The sequence below is a fragment of the Telopea speciosissima genome, chromosome 5 (assembly GCF_018873765.1).
Source record: "Telopea speciosissima isolate NSW1024214 ecotype Mountain lineage chromosome 5, Tspe_v1, whole genome shotgun sequence".
NCBI lineage: Eukaryota > Viridiplantae > Streptophyta > Magnoliopsida > Proteales > Proteaceae > Telopea > Telopea speciosissima.
Genome location: NC_057920.1, coordinates 55,888,832 through 55,908,672, shown reverse-complemented (window position 1 = coordinate 55,908,672; position 19,841 = coordinate 55,888,832). Strand labels below are relative to the sequence as shown.

The 19,841-nt window shown below is 40.8% G+C and overlaps 2 protein-coding genes and 1 pseudogene across 3 annotated transcripts; 2 read left to right on the top strand and 1 right to left on the bottom strand.

The window, feature by feature from the left end:
* The first annotated feature begins 738 nt into the window (after positions 1–738).
* On the top strand, positions 739–2,155 carry LOC122663109 (annotated as a pseudogene).
* Positions 2,156–2,279: 124 nt separating this feature from the next.
* Positions 2,280–7,527, bottom strand: LOC122663108. The gene is given in 6 exon segments (XM_043858812.1): positions 2,280–2,352; positions 2,354–2,567; positions 2,570–2,687; positions 2,729–2,827; positions 2,830–2,882; positions 7,494–7,527. Coding segments are annotated over 6 exon segments (591 nt in total).
* Positions 7,528–7,582: 55 nt separating this feature from the next.
* LOC122663400 (disease resistance protein RPV1-like) lies at positions 7,583–16,990 on the top strand. Of its 2 annotated transcripts, XM_043859077.1 has the most exons (6): positions 7,583–8,056; positions 13,023–14,121; positions 14,741–15,055; positions 15,152–16,060; positions 16,423–16,497; positions 16,583–16,924. In XM_043859077.1, exons 1-6 carry the CDS (start codon positions 7,734–7,736, stop codon positions 16,712–16,714), a joined length of 2,853 nt encoding a protein of 950 aa, XP_043715012.1. In that variant the 5' UTR covers positions 7,583–7,733; the 3' UTR covers positions 16,715–16,924. The 2 variants fall into 2 exon arrangements, with proteins under 2 accessions (XP_043715012.1, XP_043715011.1); XM_043859076.1 differs by having other exon boundaries at positions 16,423–16,990.
* Positions 16,991–19,841: the final 2,851 nt, after the last annotated feature.

The window sequence follows — 19,841 nt, the reverse complement described above, 5'->3', positions numbered from 1 at the left end:
ATGCTTTGACGCTCGCTTATAGGTTGCGTGTGCTTGACTTGAAATTTGGCTCATGGAGTTGATTCGTTATATAAAGGTAAGGTGTTTTCTTCACTCCCTGGTTTGCATCGTTTGCTTGAGCGCCCTTAGCTTTTTGCCTGAGCCGAGCAAGCAACGGTGGTCTAAGATCAGCTTTACTCTTCCCAAGTGCATGCTAATACGCGCTGTGGTTTTTTAGTTGGGTGGGACCGAGAGAAAGAAAGGATAGGGGACAACCATGCATGGCACTTCTCAACCGTGTCTCCTAGGGATAGTTGAACGAGCAACCCATGAATATTGTCGGGTCGGACTAGCCAATAACTTGAACGTGTATAGTCTAGTTTTTGAGCAAGAATCATAGTGTTACCTTACCTTCACCATGATACAGACCCAAGTTCTTATACCAGAGCATGAGGAGATTTATCATCAATATAATAATGAGAATGGAAACCAGAAGCACGATCGGGGTCTTCGTGGTCCGATATAATACTTACATCAGTAACAATAACGTAAGCATGAGGCTTTTTGGTAGTATCGGTGAACCAGATGATCGCATCGATGGAATCTAGGACAGAGGACTTGTAGTATCTCTCTAGATCTAGCAAAAGCGAAAGAACCCTAACATAATTCGAATGGGGCTGACCCCTGAGCCCACTTTGACCTCGCAGGGCAGGGCCCTGTGGTTGCAAGCTGGAGCTGCCATAGCTTATGGCTAAAGCAATGGGAGGGGGCCCCAGCAGAGAGAAGAGTAAGGATAACAAGCCGCTTCGGGAGCCAAGTGGGCAGCAGCAGCAGCAGGAGCAGCAGGCAAGTGCTTGGTAGGCCAACACCCCGGTGAACTAGGTGGGGCACTCGACGAAAGGGGGGCACACTAAGCAAGTATGAGAAATTGGCCCCACTCAGATTTCAACAAAGTAAGGACCACTACGGGATCAGGTCAAACCAAGGACCTATGGAAGTTAGGGCTCGTCCCCAGTCAATATTGGATCAAGCAATAGGGGGTCGTAGCATTGACCTATTTTTTTTATTATTTTTATTGATTCAACACAATAGGGGAGAAGATCGTACTGTTCCCTACCTAGACAACAGACACTCTCAACGGATCCTCCGCACACTGAGCATACCTCTTCCTTGCCAGCGCCTTCTCTCATTTCCTGATTGCAGGTTTGCCTTCGGATAATGAAGCATAGGTGTTTTTTCCATTAAGGCGTATTATCTGATAACTCGAAAACAGAAGTCCTTAGTCAATTTTCAGCTCTATAAGGGGACAGGCTTACTTGGGTTTAGGATAGATAGATTAAACTGATTCCAACGTCTTAGAGGTTAAGTCAAATTCAAATCGTATGAATCAATGAGACCTGATCTTTGATCTATTCCGCGAAAAGGAGTTGTTTATGGGAATGAAAAACAGAGGCAACTTGACAAAAAAGAGGACATAGTGCTAATAACCCCTTACTTACTAGGGGGTTCACGAGCTTCTCTTCCCTACTACTAAATGGAAATCGAGGCGAGCAGAGTGAGGGAAAAAGCACAATTTCAGGCAAAGAAAACTGAAAAAAAAAAGAGTATAGAGGACGTTAGCCTGTGTATATAATCTGTCGGTCAAACCAACGATTCTCTTTTCAAAGTAAGTAATAAAGAGAGTCCTTTTTGTTTTTTTCGGTATGTAGCTCCGCGAGCTAGGAGCGCATCATCGGGGTAGGGTGAAAATGAACATATGATCATCATCATGGCCCTCTCCTTATTTCTTTTTTTTTTTGTGTCTGGGGAGTTCTGTTTTTTGTTTTGTTTTTTGTAAGGCTTATCTGAGGACGGGGAGAGTAGCACCTCTTATTTCTTTTGCTGCTTACCTCACATCAACTTCGTCACCTTCTTGTTTAGGGTCATCAGATGAGAGACCTTCCTCCGACTCTAATAAATCGGTCAAGCGGGAGGCTAGCCTCGACTCACCTCTCTCTCTCTCTCTCTCTCTCTATAGAAAAACCCCTCCCCAGAGGAGAGCAAAGGGTCTGAATGAGAGTATGCCCTCGATTCCTAGATTCATTCTCGTCTTTATCCACTATGGTATTCTCGGAATCTACAAAAACATTGACGGAGAGGGTTCATAATGATTTGCTCAAAGATCACAAGGTGCTGAAGTGATAGAATAGGGGTGGCTGGGTGGTGATGGGGATCCGTAGTTTTTTTTGAAAGGGATTATCTTATCAGGTGATTGCTGAAAAGAAAACTGAATTCCTCTATTTATATAATATGCATATAAATTAGAGTTTGCTTCGAACCTCTATTTGATGTTGATTCAGCTACCCTTCCATTCCTTGTAGAGGAAGGCTAATTGCTTGCTGGCTAGGAGCTGTATGAGCAGTAACGTCCACGTACGGCTCCGTGAGAAGGGCGGTGGACGCTAACGTGCACCTTGTTGTACCTCACTCCCATCTTTAATGGGGTCTGCTCTTTCTTTTTTGGGAGAGTATGCCAATATGATCTTAATGAGGTGTGGGGCTTTGCATCTGACATTCGTTGGGCTTCCCTCTTTGGGAGCCAGCGTCCTAGCTTTTTTGTTTAATAAACCCCTCTAACTGAAGACTAGTGGTAGGTGGTCCTGCGGAGCTTTCAGAGAAGGGAAGCCTAGTGTGTAAAAACAACAATGAATCGCGGCGAATGGGGAGATCCTCAGTTGTGGTGACCCTTTTACTCTTCCTTGGACTGATACATGTACCGAATGCTCATACAAGAAAGTTGACTCTTGGGTTTGAAACCGGGGGGGTTGCTCTGAGAAATCCTTTCTTTCTTGTTCACTCAGGGCAGTGCGGAGACACACCTGCGCGGGTTATAGGTGACAGTTACAAGAATGGCGGCGAAGTTAACTGTCACGCCCCCATCCCGATGAAGATATTTTACATTAAATAGGGGGTGACTGGGACAACCAGTGTCATCCTAATACCTACCAGGATCACAGATACAGTTTTCTGAGCCACAGTCCACCCTGTCATCGATCGTGATAATAGCAAAGAACGTACCAAATGGAATAAATCGTTCCAATCATAGAGTTAGCGGAAGCGAAATTTAATTTATATCATGTGAAATTATAGAGCATCGGTTCTCTAATGATGACACATAGTACAATATCAATGTTTGTAACCATTCAATCTCTCTTATTACTTAAACATAAAGTTTATACATGATTGTGGATGAATACAGAAATTAAATAATAAGTAATCGCCACTAGGGCACCATTCTTGGGTGTACATCTATATCCAAGTCACAGCCATCGACTTCACTTGATTTGCATCCAACGATGCTTGTTAAGAGGTTACCTACATATCAACTAAAAAGGGGTTGCACAACGGGGTTAGCTACACTAGCTAGTGAGGGAGTAAAGGGGAATACACATACATACACACAAACAAGTTGAAGCAGAATGATGCATGCTAATATTAGATTCATTTTCCACCTAACACACAATTCTATCGGTCAAGTGTATGCTACTGTGATAACTCGGGAGACACTGAGGGCTACTTCACTTATCACCCCTGTGAAACCTCAATTATCACACTGGAGCTTACGCTGGTAGAAACCATTCAGTCACCCAGTGGCAGACCTCGATAGCCATCACTACCCCTAACCTGGCCTCTCCCACCTCCACAGGCAACAAGTGTTCAGACTATCCAACACATAAACCCCTATTGGCAAGGGTCGTAGCATAAGGGAGCAAGCATCCTAGCCACAGATATACTACATGCAAGTTCTATCATCCCGAGAGATATTCCAGGTGCATCAACATCCCATTCCATTTAGTACCCGGGTATCAGCACGACACGAGACATATAGATCAGGATGACATATAACAGTTTTCATAATTAAATAAATTGGGGTTTCGGTACCGGCACACCCGACACCGTAGCCCGATACAATGGTGAGAATATTATCACATTCATAATAGTTCACATTCGAGATAAATAATGCTATGCGCACGATGCTTATATTTATATAATAGCATGCCTAAGATTGCCAATTATATATATATTCAAACCAAACAAAATCACCCAAAATGCACTCACTGAACTCGGGTGTCACCCGATGTGGTTGACATGAATCTCACCGGTGCACCAGCTATCCTTCGAGTTGGGTAGCCTAAAAACACAAAAGTAAACATTAACAGGTATATAGAGGGGTCATATGCTAAGCTCCTAAGATTAAAATCAAGTTTCAACCAAGACAGCACGAGCAGACTCACGAACAGAAGGAATAGGGTGAGTCCGTCCCTAACTCCGTTCAGGCCAAAAGGTAAAAACACAAGGAGCGGATCCACAGACAGAACATCTTACTTGGATCCGGTCGGGGCATCCGTTCGATTTCTGAGACACACCCAAGAGGGAGCGGACCCACGGGCGGATGCACCATCTTAATCTGCCCCTGCATCCGTTCGATCCCTGAGACATACCTGAGAGTGAACTGACCCACGGGCGAAGACAACAGATTGGATCCGTTCCTTCATCCGTTCAGGTTAAATCACAGGGATTACACTGGGCAGACTGACGGACGGTACCACGACAGGTGGATCCGGCAGTGCGTCCGCCGAAAATCTTTTTCGAGATTTCAAAGGGCTTCTTCTCCAGCCTGAAGCTTGGGGTACCCCATGCACTCAGGGTAATGGAGGGGGGTGTCTAGGTCTCCTTATGGTCACTAGAACCTAGGTTCACCTCATGGATGTAAGATCTGATAAGGATTTGGTCTCAATCTGGTCCAAGGGTAGGGTTTCTTAGCTTAGAATCAAGGGTTCAGCTACAATGGCTGCAAATACAGCTCAAACAAGCCTCAACTAGGGTTCGGTCATCACCATTTGAGCTCCACCTTGAGTCCCAAATGGAACCCTAGGTTAGCGCAAGCTCAAGGAATCTATACAAATGGAAATGGGAATGGAGACGTACCAAGTTTCAGGTCTTACCTTGGTGAGAGGAGCTCCAATCCCAGCCCTAGCCAGCCTTGAAGATCCACCTCCTTTTCCTTCTCCCCTTCCTTTCCATCTTTTCTTCTCCTCTTATTCTTCTCCCCTTGTTCGGACAGTAAGAGGAGGAGATGTGGGGCAGTCAGCCATCTTGGCATGACTTCCACCCTCTTCCCTTCCCCTCCTATTCCTCTCCTACTTCCACTTCTTTTTCTTTCCTCCTTATTCTCCTCCTTTCCTTGTCTCTTCTCCTCCACGGTTTGCTTGGGAGGGGGAGAGATAAGGGAATAGGAGTTTAGGATTGTCTTTTAAGGGTTAGAAGGGTCTTAAGTCATGTTTGGTTAGGTGTCCTTAGAACATAATTAACCCCTTAGGCTTTAAATGGGTTTTAGTTTGGGCCTTAGGTCTAGTTTGGTCCATGTCTTAAACCATTAGGTCCATTTAGTTAGTTAGGGTATGTTTGGGGTGCACCTTAAGTCCATAGGACCTATTTGTCCATTAAGGCTCATTTGGTTTAAGTTAGAATATAAAACTCATCATTTATTTAAGTCTCGTGGACCCACTTCCATGGCCCAACTAACCAATTAATGGTGAGAGTGGAGGTCTATCTGGTCCGGAGACCTAATTATGGTGTCTAGGACACGGGGATGTGGGTCCCACAGAAAAATAAATCAAAAGGACAGATAACAGTGCGGGTGGATCCCCGAGCGGAACTAGTTCAGGTGAGTCTGTTCGTGACTCCGGTGCTGCTGTCAGGGCCCAAACTTCAAGGAAAGTTGCGGGACTTTGACCCATACTCTCGAAACTTCGAGAGGACACTTATAATAAGATACTAGGTCTAAGGTCATAGGTGTTGACCATTGCCACCATGGCATTACCCTTCGGTAAGGCCTAAATTGCTCCAGGGTACAAGGGTATATTTCGGGTGCGGGTGTAACATTAACAGTACCCGACGACATTCAGGGATGGATGTAGACCCATCGGGCATGGATAATCATTCCGATCCTAAGAGAGGTGGTGACACCAGTTTGAACTGAGGGAAGCCCTATGAGTCACTGGAATGACAGCACGAGGGCCCCTAATCTATCAATAAAGGGAACAAAAAAGGGGCTTTGCTCCCCTTTACAATATGCAGAAAGAAATAAGTGTCGAAGTTTAGATCGCTCACAGTAGTTCTACCTATAGAAAAGATCATGAAAGATGCGATCAAAATGGTACCCAAATCCATTTATGATCTCGAGTTTCCAGACACATCGCACTTCCGATCGGGTCGAGGCTGCCACTCGGCCCTAAGATGGATCAAAGAAGAGTGGGGAGCCTTTTGTTGGTTTTTTGAATTCGACATCAGGAAGTGTTTTCACACCCTTGACCGACATCGACTCATCCCAATCTTTAAGGAAGAGATCGACGATCCCAAGTCCTTTTACCCCACTCAGAAACTCTTTTCCGCTGGACGACTCGTAGGAGGTGAGAAGGGCCTTACTCTGTCTCACACAATGTACTACTATCGGCCCTACCAGGCAACATCTACCTACACAACCTTAATCAGGAGATAGGGAGGATTCGGTAGAAGTACAAAATTTCGATTGTTCAGAGAATCAGATCGGTTCTAGTAAGGACAATTCGTATTGATGACTAAGAAAAACTCCCATCCCTCCCTCATGCTGTCATGCATGAAAACCTCTGGATTTTTATCCTCTCAAGTGCGGTGCATTGCCAGTGCACCGCATTTAAGAATCCAACCGTAAAAACATGGGCAATGACGTCTTTTTATCTTCTTGCATGTTGGGTGGACGATTGGATTCTCAAGTGTGGTGTACTTGGCCATGGTTCTAAGTATTGGTATCGTATCGCACGGTACCGGTTTTGTATGTAGCCGATCCCGATACTGTGCCGATACCGTATCAGTGACACGGTACAGGCAAGGAAAAAAATGGTCAGAAAATCTATTTTTTAAGGAAATTCAAGGGTAATTTTATCCAATATAGCCGATCCATTCCGATACCATATCGGTTTTACAAGTGACCGATACCCAATTCGATACGCTGCACTAGAGCCATGCACTGGGCCGCACACTTATCGAGGATAAATTTCCTAAAACCTTCCCGTGCCGTTAATCCAACTAAAATTTACCAAAAAAAGAAAGAATAAAAAAATCCAACTAAGGAAATCAGGGTTTTGAATTTTTATTTCTTCTTTTACCATACAAACTCTAAGTAAAATGACCGTTTTAGTCCCCCAAGGTAGCAAAGGCAATAGGTATTTCACGATGGACATAAATGAGAAGTTGTAACCACGTCAGATACAAACAGAGTTTCCCTTCTTCCTTGGCTTCCAGCTGGTGAGCTGGGTAGTACTCAGGGTCCCACCAAGTCACTGTGACACTGTAGGTCCTTAGAGTAGACGGAGAAGCTTATGTTCTTGGGTGTTCCCTAAAGCTGTACAGATGTTCTGAAATCCGGATCCCAAATGCTAGCAGAAGTTGTCTACTACTCCATGGGAACAGCTTCTTGACCTCGAATTCGCTTACTCGGAGCAGATCCCACAGCTGCGCATTCCACCATCACCAGTCAGAGATCGCACAAACAAGATACCCATGGGAACAAGTTCCAATTCCTCTTCTTCCACCCCTTGGTGGAAGCATGAAGTCTTCTTGAGCTTCACAAGTGAGGATTCAGGTAATAACTTCACCGATCAACTCCACACAGCTCTAGTCCAAGCTGGGTTCCACACCATTGGATACGACAAGGAACTCCATGGAAAAGAGGGTATGAGTTCAGAACTACTGAAAGCCATTGAAGAATCGAGGGTTTCCATCGTCGTCTTCTCCACCAACTATGCTTCTTCAAGATGTTGCCTTAATGAGCTTGTGAAGATGATGGATTGCAGGAGAAAGATAGGCCAAACTTTTCTTCCTGTTTTCTATTGTGTGGATCCCTCTGATGTTCGAAAACAGAGAGGGTGCTTAGCAGATGCGTTTACCAAACACGAAGAGTGTTTCAAGGAGGAGATGGATAAGGTGGAGAATTGGAGGAGAGCTCTTACTGAAGCTGGGAATATGTCTGGTTGGCATATCAAAGATTTTGCTAATGGGTAATCCTCCCTCTAATTCCATGCTTTTCTACTTATGATTTCAACATTTCAGCATACTAGTGCGTCAAAAGTAGAAGAGAGAAAATAATTAAACAAAGAAAGCCCATGAGAGAGAGAGAGGGCGATTATACACTTTTTCCTGTTTAAATGTAAACGAGAAAAAAAGGCTAAAATGGGCTAAGAGAGAACGATTACTTTAAGAGTTAGGTTAACAGGAGTGCCAAAAATGACTTTTCCAAAAATGACTTTTTTTGGGGGCCCGAGTGTGGCTATGAGTTTATGATCCATACATTTGCTTAAGTTGGATTGATGAATTCCGAGTTAACCGATTGAGTATTTGTGTTTTAAACTTGGAAAATTTTGGTATTATAATTCATTGAGAGTTCTTCAAGAGTAGTGCTGATATCTTTGTTTTGTAGAACTTGCAAAATCAGTTTACTTCTCTCTAAAGACACATGAATCCTTTTCTTTTGGATTCTACTAACCTCACAGAAATAACATCTCTGTATCTCTATCCAAAAAGGTCACATGGGATTTCAAACATCGAGACTCAGAAGATTTGGGGGGGAGGGGGAGGATAGAAGATTTTTTTTTCTTTTTTTCCCAGATGTGAAAGTGAGGTTCACAGATCTGGGAGTTTAGCATTTTCATTTAGTCCCTGCTTAGCATGGAAATCCAAATGCAGGTAGAGTAATGATTTAGATCGGTTATGTAAGTTAGAATCCACAACTTATTGTGCAAAACTTTCAGCATAAATGGCAGAATTTTTGACTCTACAGAAGTAGGACCACAACTTATTGTGCAAAACTTTCAGCATAAATGGCAGAATTTTTGACTCTACAGAAGTAGGAGATCAGAAATAATCGCAATTTCAGCCCAAGTGGTTGGAATTTGGAATCCTCTCAATCCAAAGACCAAGATTATTAAATATAAAAATTCCTAAGAATTGTATATACCATTGAAGCAGATTAACTCAACTGATTTACTAACTCAATGTAAAAATTATACTAATTAGGGTTGATTCTAATAAATGATTTAGTGAAAGAACTGGCCCCTTCTAGCATTATTATAAGCACACCACCATGTTTAAAGGGTCAAAACCATCTTTAAAATGAGTCCTAGAGATTGTCTAGGGGACACTTGATTGATCTAATTAATACATCCATACTCTTCTGTGGTTGGGCATACCTAGATCACGTGTTAAGCCGATTATAGGAAACCAATCCTAGTTAAATAATTAACTACCAATTAACTGGTTCCATGCTAAATCCTATACCCTAAATATATGAGTAATATTTGACTTGTTATTGGTGCCACAAATCCATCTTATGGGTCTTGTGTCGGAGAACCAAAGCCAAACTCTGTTCCCCTTCTCTTGGCTATTTCAGTTAAAAATGGATGTGAAATTGACTTTATCTCTATAAGAATTGCATGTCTTGAGGTATAAAATGGGAGAGATTCTTCCCCCCCCCCCCCTCTCTCCTTAATTGACCTTAACTTCAAGACCTTAAGCTGCCTTTGTGAATTTTATTGACCATAGAAGCAAATAAAGAGGTAGGAGGGAGACACGCCACCTAATCCCCAACCTAAGAATATAAGCAGAACACTTTTCATAACTTGACAAAGATCATTTAAACCAAAAAATGCCTAGACCAAGGTAATCTTTAAGGAGATGTTGCTTAATTGAGGAAGACAAATTCTCAATTGGAAAAAAGAAAAAACTTAAGACCGTGATCACAAGCCAAACAAGCAGCCAATCTTCCATGTTCTTAGCTTTCTCTACATGGAAAAAAGAAAAAAACTTAGATCGTGATCACAAGCCAAACAAGCTAGCCAATCTTCCATGCTGTTAGATTTCTCCACAAGTATGTTTTATTTCACAAAAATCGGTTCTTTCAAAGCTTGCTATTTGTAGCCGCCCTATTTAAAGGGCTAGAAGAGGTTTTTTTACCCTCCCTGCGAAGTACTGATGTGAACTCCCTCTTAGTGAACTAAAAGGAAAGAAAATTCTTTCACAAATGACACATGGGAGAGATAAAAAAAGGGCAATGCATCTTGTATGAGAGTCCTCTTTCTGAATGGAAAAGAGATTTGAATCGGTTTAGTTTAGCTTGAATTTAGGAGTGACAAGGAAAGCATACAATCTTCATTGCCTCATGGTGAAGCACCTAGTTTGCTCAGGTAGCACTGTTACATGGTCGCAAGGCAAATCATTAATCTTTCTCAATGCAAGCGAGTTTAAAACCTCCTTCCTCAAACTCCCAACTCCACCAAAGCCATTTTCAAGCTATGGTAATCTTGGGAAAGGAGACTACTATTTTGGAAAACCAATTCGGATTTATACCAGGAAGATCCTAAATGGAGGCAATTTTCTTATTGAGGAGACTCATAGAAAGATATAGAGACAGCAAGAAAGATCTCCATATATTATTTATAGATCTAGAAAAAGCCTACGATAGAGTCCCTAGAGAACTAATCTGAAATATTTTAGAGAAGAGAAGGGTGTCATATAACTAACTACGTTGACATAATTAAAGATATGTATGCTGATGTGGTCACTAGCGTAAGAATGGTGGGCGGGGGGGGGGGGGGGGGGGAAGGTAGTAAATTCCCAATCTCAATTGGGTTACACCAAGGATCAACCTTAAGCCCTTATTTGTTCGCACTTATCATGGACAACTTAGCCGAGAGACATACAAGATGATGTCCCATGGTGTATGATCTTTACAGATGATAGTTTTGATAGATGAGACAAAAGCAGGGATTAATGCCAAAGTGGAGCTATGGAGAACTACCTTGGAATCAAAAGGTCTGAAGATAAGTAGAATTAAGACCAAATATATGGTTTGTAACTTTAGCCACTCGAGGACGGATAATGAGGTGGTGAATATTGATGAGAGGGAGATCCAGCAAAGTGACCACTTTAGATATCTGGGATCAATTGTAAATAAGAAGGGTGACGTAGATGACAATGTTGCTCAAAGGATTAAAATAGGGTGGATGAAGTGGAGAGGAGCGACCGGAGTTCTGTGTGATCGACATATCCCTTTAAAGCTTAAATGAAAGTTTTATAGGACTGTCATTAGACCAGTTATGCTGTATGGGGTGGAATGTTGGGCGGTGAAGAAGTGCCATATAAATAAACTTGGTGTTGCAGAGATGAGGATTTTGAGATGGATGAGTGGGAAAACTAGGAAGGATAAAGTGAGGAATGACCATATTAGAGTTGGGTTGGAAGTAGCTCCGATACATAATAAACTTAGAGAGAGTCGTTTGAGATGGTATGACCATGTTCAACGGAGGCCTCCAGATGCCCCAGTTCGGAGGAGTAACTTGATGCTGATTGTGGGAACCAAAAGAACCAGGGGCAGGCCTAAGATAACCATAGGAGAAGTGGTGAAGAAGGACATGCTTAGCATAGGCCTTGTCCCTTGTATGACCTCAAATAGAGCTCATTGGAGAGGAAATATCCATGTGGTCGACCCCATTTAGTTGGGCCATGATGATGTGATGTTATTGTTGTATTACACATTTACACTCCATTTCGAGTCCTAGAGCCGAATGTTGGGTAGGTAAGAAGCGGTACGTAGCTAAGAAGGGACGATGCCCTAGAGTAGGGCTGCAACAGGGTCGGGTTGGGCCGGGCTTTATAGAACCCTAGCCCAACCCTAAGTCCCCTTAGCTGGGCCCAGGCCCGACCCGACCCTGACTCAGGGCCAGAAAAATCCAACCCTGATCCGCCCTCAGGGTCGGGTCGGGCCGACCCTGATTGGCCCTGATCATGGGGAGGGGGAAAGAAATGCATGGGCTGGAATGGGTTGGGAAGAACATTATTAATTTTACATAAAATAACAATATAATAAATTATATTATAACACTTATTGTCTTCATATATAATATATTATATAAAGAAATGTGGGTGAAATTTAAAGTTTATAATGTATAAATTTTGTCAATATATATTTTACAGTATAACTTAAATCAGGGTCGGGCCGGGCCGGGCCAAGCTTAGCTCGAGGCCTCAACCCTAACCCGACCCGACCCGACCCTAACTCAGGGCCATAAATTTCTAGCCCTGACCTGCCCTCAGGGCCAAATATCTCAGCCCAAACCCTGTTCGGGCTCAGGGCGGGCTAGGGTGGGTTCGGGCCAACAGGGCCAAACTTGCACCCCTACCCTAGAGTTTGTGTTGACATTGTACACCCCTCCCCCTTTTCTTCTTTATTATTATTTTGCTGACTCTTATAGGATCCATGTAGCCGGCCCCATTAAGTTGGGATAAGGCTATGTTGTTGTTGTTGGTAATCCTTTTTTCGATGCAACGAATTCAAAATAATAGTATTGGAGCCACATAATAAAGTGATAGACCAATCCAAATCTTCTTACTATTTTGGCTGTTGATATCCTCAATGACCGACAAAGCATCAAAATAAGCCCCAATGATATTTTAACGTCGCATTATATTAGTTTTCTAATTTTTCTATAGTTTCCTCATTATTTTCTCTTAATTACTTTATGGTGCTCTAATAACTTCTAACTATATTTTCCCAGGGTTTCCATATTCTATAATTCTCCATTTTATGTTTTTTTTAAAATATCCAATTTAGATTGTTCTGTTTGCTGACTTTTTAATTTATTATTATTATTTTTTGCTTTTAAGCTCGGGAATCTTATATTTTTTTTTTATCATTTTAAATACTATCAAAAGTAAGGAACTAAAACCATGAAGTAGCACAAATAAATAGAGTTCAAGTTTGTACCATTTTTCCTATCATAAATAGATTTTCTTATTTTATTTAATATATAACTCTTCGTCTAATTATGGTTGATTCATTGTTTGGCATTCAATATTCATAACGCTCAATAACAAGGACTATAACTGAGCTCTTATGCCTTCCACTTGCTTCATCTAAATTAATGCTACTTTCTACTTCTAATTCTTTTTTATTTACTTCACAACTGACAGGTACGAGCCAAAGTTTATAGATGCAATTGTTGATGAGGTTTCAACTAAAGTGACTCGAGTACACTTGAATGTTGCAAAATATGCAGTTGGAATAGAATCCCGTTTAAAAGGTATGAGGTATTTCTTAAGTGATGGATTAGATGTGCGTATTGTAGGAATCCATGGTATAGGTGGAATAGGTAAGACAACCATTGCTCGAGCCATTTTTAACCTGATCTCTCACAAGTTCGATGGTAGTAGTTTTCTTGCAAATATTCGAGAAGTTTCGAAGCAACCAAATGGTCTTATTTGTCTACAAGAGCAACTTCTCTCTGATGTTCTTAAGAGAAAAAAGTTGGCAATAAGCTACAGTGATAGAGGAATCGTTGTGATTAAACAAAGGCTTCGTTGTAAAAAGGTCCTTCTTGTTCTAGATGATGTTGATGAAGCAAATCAACTATATGCATTGGCTGGAAATCACAATTGGTTTGGCTTGGGAAGTAGAATCATGATAACAACCAGAGATGAGCATTTGCTAAATATGATTGGAGTGGATGAAAAATATAAAGCTAAAGAAATGGATCACCAAGAATCTCTTCAACTCTTCAGTTGGCATGCCTTTGAGCAAGATCATCCTATAGTGGATTATGTAGAGCTTTCAAAGGAAATAATATCTTGTGCAAATGGACTTCCATTAGCTCTTGAGGTTTTTGGTTCTTTTCTATCTGACAAAAGAAGCATACTTGAGTGGGAAAGTGCTTTGGAGAAACTAAAAGAATTGCCTGATAGTCAAATTCAAGAAAAGCTTAAAATAAGTTATGATGCACTTGATGATATGCAGAAGAACATATTCCTTGACATTGCATGCTTTTTTATTGGAGTGAACAGAAATTATGCAACTAGAATATTAGAAGCTTGTGGTTTGTACCCAAATATCGATATCAGTGTTCTCATACGTATGTCGCTTATAACAATTGATGCATCAAACCAATTAAGAATGCATGATTTGCTTCGAGATATGGGAAGGGAAATTGTTCGCAAAGAATCGCCACAGAATCCCGGAGAACGTAGTAGACTGTGGGCCTTTGAGGATGTATGTGATGTATTTACAAAACAGACGGTAAGTACTAACTCCATGAATGTTTTCTTACCGTGTCTAAAAACTTATTAGGAAATAAACATGAACAAATCCTAGGTTTCCATTCATATTTTGGACGTGTGAAATATTGTGGCTGATTTGGATCCTGTATCAAGTAATGGATCGAGGGACCCTCTTCATTGGACATGTGTTTAATTGCTTTATCCAAATTAGTTGCATAGCCAACCATGTATTTGATTGTTTCCTTCTCTAACCCCAGTTGAAATTCCATATTATCCCTATCTCAAACATTCTTATAAAGGACGGTTTTTTTTGTGGCCACTGTGCTGAAATTTTATCAAATATCAAGACAATATAATCACCATTCAACACAGAAATCCCTTTTGGGCTGTAACTAGGCTACCAGATGGAGGATTCTTAGGTCACTTCTCAAGTCTATCCTGACCACAACCTATATTTACAACGCATATAAGTATGGTTATTTCCACAGTTGGTCTTTTATTGTCCAATGCCCAATTCAAAGTTGTATTTAATATGTTTTGTCCACAAAAATGGAACTTTGAATTGGAAAAGTTTTAATAAAAAACAAGAGAAGTGCAAGTGTGTATTTGTTGTACTTATAATCTGCAATTTTTATCAGGGAACGGAAGCAATTTTAGGTGTTGCAACAAATTCAACAAGACTAAAAGGGTTGCTGATAAGTACTGAAGCATTTGAAAATATGCCCAACTTAAAATTGCTCCAGGTCAATTATTTAAACCTCACTAATCACAATGGACATCCTTTTGAGGAGTTTTTACCATTTTCAAAAGGAAATAATCTTTTTGAAATGTTAAGATGGTTCTGTTGGCATGGATTCCCCTTGAAATATATGCCAACTAATTTTAATCTGGAGAAGGTTGTTATTCTTGACCTACAACACAGCAACATCAAACATGTTTGGAAGAGAACCAAGGTATGATATAATTTTTATATTTGCTCCCATCTTTGAATCAATTGTATATTTTATATGGACTAATTCTTCCTTTTTTTGGCCTATTGTGTTTCTCAGTTTCTTAAGAATTTGAAGGTCCTTAACCTCAGTCATTGCCGCCACCTAATTACCACCCCAGACTTCGCAGGACTCCCGAATCTTGAGAGACTAGTACTAAAAGGTTGTTCAAGGTTATGGAAGGTTCACCAATCAATTGGTTATCTTTACAAACTAGTTTTCTTGAATCTGGAAGATTGCAAAAGCCTTTGCAACCTTCCAAGCAGCATAAGTAAATTGAGATCTGTTGAAAACCTTATTATCTCTGGGTGCTCAAAACTTGAAAATTTGCCAGAGGGATTGGGGAACATGGAATGCTTAAAGGAGCTTCTTGCAGATGGAACAGCTATTAAACAATTACCCTCTTCAATTTGGCTTCTGAAGAATCTTAGAGTATTTTCATTGTCTGGATATAAGGGATCATCTTTAGAATCTTGGCATTCATATTTATGGTCTTTGGGATTACGAAGAAAAAGTCCAAGCTCTCCTCTAGCAGCTTCTTTCTCAGGTTTATGCTCATTGAAGCGGCTACTTCTTAGAGATTGCAGTTTATCAGATGGTGCAATTCCCCATGATTTTGGGAGCTTATGCTTATTGGAAGAGTTGGATCTATCCTACAACAGATTTTCTAGCTTGCCAACTAGCATTAGTTGCCTTTCTCGACTTCAGGTCCTTTCTATAAGTAATTGCGGAAAACTTCAATCACTCCCAGAAATGCCATCACGTATAAAAGGCTTGCATGTAGATGGTTGTGGTTCTTTGGAAAAAGTATGGAATCTGTCAAACTTAAAGAACCTGGAGTCTTTAACATTTAATGATTGCAAGAAGCTGATTGAAATTGCAGGATTAGAGGGTTTGAAGACTCTGCCAACCATTCAAATGGAAAGGTGCAATACTTTAGCAAATTCCTTCAAGAATAGTGTTTTTCAGGTCTCTCTCTCTCTCTCTCTCTCTCTCTCTCTCTAGCTCTCTCTTTCTTTCTCATTTTTTATATTAATGAAAAAATGGATGTACAGGATTATAATCCAGGCATACCCAGACTTGAACAAATACATCTATCTTGTCTCCCCACCTTCGACATTGCCATCAGTGGAGGGCAAGATAGTCGCTTATGACTTATAGATCCACCTTCGGCATTGCCATCTGCAGATCAAAAAGTCACAATGACCATGAATACAATCATCCCGACACAAAACAATATCTTTGGGCAATTAATTGATATCATTGAACAAATACATCTCTCTCTCTCTCTTTCTCATGTTATCATTGAACACTTAATTTTCTTTGAACAGGGAACGGCTGAACGTGGTATGTTTGATATCTTTCTTCCAGGGAGTGATATTCCAGAGTGGTTTCACCATCAAAATGTGGGTCGTTCAGTATCATTCCAGGTTCCTCATCTACTCTGGGGTTCTAAGATTCAAGGGTTGATTATATGTGCTGTTTATGCAGCCGATGAAGAATCCAATTCGTCTACAGGTGGTCCTAAAGCTAATGTTCATCATAAAACCAAAGGCCTTAAGTGGGTCTACTCATCAAAGGTTAGTCAAATTGCAATTACACGTCAAGATCACATATGGGTGAGCAATATACCACATAGTGTGTTTGGGAATCAATTAGAAATCAATAATAGAGTCATTGTCCAAGTAGACATAGGGATACCAGTCAAGATAAAGAAGTGTGGAATCCATTTGGTTTATGTGTCACCTGAGGAGGCTGGCAAATCATTCTATGAATCAATTTGTAACAATTTTGGGCAGCTTGGAAATTTTAAGGGAAATATTTTTTAGGACAGATTTTGGGGTTGAGATTAATGAGAGCTTGTTGGCTCATTCTTCCAATTAAGTGGACTTATTTCTTCTATTTTCTCATTCTTGGTTGATTAGTCATGCCACTGAAAATTGATGCCAAATTAATCCAAAGCTACTAACACCATTTATATTTCTCTATTTATAGCTTAATTTTTTCCATTCCTCTTCAACGAATTATATATTTTTGCTTACTAGTTGGAAGTATCAGAAAACCTTCCCTTATGAATGTTATACCTTTATTTCTGGAAAGCAATGTGGCAGGTTTGCCTAGAGCATAACTAACTGAAATCCAAGTTCGCCCTTCCCACGATGAATAATTAAGCTTGCATCTTAAAACCAATTGGTTCAAAGTGGGGTGGCCTTTTGTGGCTCTTATATTTGATAGTTGGAGCACCTACAGTCAATGTGGGATTACCTCAATACGGCTGTCGGTTCTCAGACTATGAAGTATAAGAGCCACAAGAGGTCATCCCACTTTGAATCAATTGGTTTTAAGATGGAAGCTTAATATGGTATCAGAGTGGGTACGTTGGGCCTCCGTCAATGATGGGCACTGCTCCACTCACGAAGACAGAGCCCAAGAAGTCCTGCACGTGAGGGGGAGTATTGAGGTAATAATCCCACATCAGCTTTGGGTGTTTAGACTATCAAGTATAAGAGCCACAAGAGGTCACCCCACTTTGAACCAATTGGTTTTAAGATGGAAACTTAATAAACACGAGCTTATGAATTCTGCTAGGCAACAATGGCAATGACCCATTGCAGAAAGGGAAGGGGGTGCTTTTATATGCCCATTGCCATACCTTTATTATTTTACTTTGTACATACCTATATATGAATGAAGTTGGGTTGGGTGGCGCACATGCCGCTTGTTGATTGCATTCGATTTCATTATGGATATTGAAACTGTTAAAGAACGGCAAAGGCATGATTTGCTTTTCCATAGTTGGAGGGAATTTCTCAATCTTTTTCAAGGTCAGTTGGTAGTTCAGGGTAAGTTATTGAGGGAGGATCCCTTCTTCCATGTGAAAGGAAGGTTTTTCAATTGCCCAAACTATAGGAGGAATCTGAGAGGACCTCTTTCTTTTTTGGGAAGGTTGACGAGTGATCATGAAAACAACAATCTCGATGAAAAGAGAAAGCCAAGACTATTCTCTCAACAAAGCAATGTGCAACATGGCCTACAATGTATCATCAAGAAAAAAAAAAAAAAAAAACATGGCCAACAATGTAAAATTACTTGGAAAAAGAAGAAAAACCTTTGGACAAGCCACAGGTCAGATTTATGGTTTTCTCACAATGTGTTTCATCGTGTGTTCGATTCTTTCTATTGTATTTCAGTAATACAAAGTAGTAAAATGACCTACATTTTCAATAAGACAATTTCCATGATAAATGGTCATTTATCAAAAATTATATATATATATGGGTAAGTAGTTTTCTATCCGGGAGTGTGGTCTACATTAGCACTGTCATGTATCTATATCTCTCCTCCTTAAAACAAGGGGACAAAAGTGTCTTTTCATATGGGGAGGAGAGAGATAGACTCATGGGAGTGCTAGTGTAGGCCACACTCCTGGACAGAGTTCCTTTTCCCATATATATATATATATATTGCTATGGTCCGAACAATTGTTTATATCCAGCCTAGTCCACAAGCACAAATCCTCAGCGTGGAATATAACTCCAAATGACTCCTAATTGTTAGAAAATGAAAGATATTGGGTCAATATTGGATATTGGACCCAATATTGGATTCCTCTAGCAATAAGGATCTTTCCTTGTTGAGAAAGATTGGATGGGTTGGTAATTGAGTCCCAATAGAAAACTCAATATCTCTTGCCCATGTGTGCTACCATTTTTGGGAGTGAGAGAGGTGCAAGTCATATATGTTTATGAGATTGCCAAAAACTCACATGAGATGCAAGAAACCCAAAACTCATGGAGCACTCTCCCCCTCTCCAAAAATCGTTCTCTTCCTCTCCCTCTCTTGGTGGTTGATCTTGGAGAAAGTCTAAGGCTTTGTGATCCTTGGAAGTGTGGAGGAGTATGATTGTGTAAGGACGCAAAGCTTTTGGTCGTGGAACGATTGTGAAAGGGCTATCATCTGTGAGGTCTTGATCGTGAGGCTCTATGTAATGATCGATGCCTCTTTGTTCTATTTTTGAATGACATCTCCATTGATATCTTTGATCTTGTTATGCTCTTTATCGCAAATTGCTTACGTGGTATCGAGCCTCGTTATTGATGGAATGTTTTCAATTTTTCCATTACAATATGTGATGCTCTTAGATTTCTATTCGATCTATTTAAAAAAAAAAAAATTTTTTTGGGTAAGGATGCATGCGGGGAAGGCCAAGGGTTTGCTGCCCTGTTGCACGCCCAGCCTGCCACGTGTGATGTCCCCTGCCGCCCTTGGCGCATACTGCTGCTGGTGCTTTTGTGCGCCATGCAGCCTGTGGTCTCCCCCTCTTTTTTTGTTTTTCCTATGGCTACCTTGTGTAGCAGAATAAAAAAAAAAAATTCTGGTTAGACTTTTTGAGGGAAGTTTACTTGGAGAAGATGGGTGGAGAGATCCTTCCCTTCAGCCACCTTCCCCAATAGGCATAATGGCTTATTTTAATTTTATTTTAAGCATGTATGTGTTCATACAATGGGGGGCATGTGACATGACCATTGTGGCATAGGTTGTCATGGTAATGGTTACGTGATGCACATGATCATTGTGACATTGGTTGTCATGGTAATGGTCATGTGATGCACATGATCATTGTGACATAGGTTGTCATGGTAATGGTTATGTGATGGGTGCATTGAATGCACATGATCATTATGACATTGGTTGTCATGGTAATGATGATTTTATGTGTTTTTGGTAATTTTCACATAAAAATATTGGA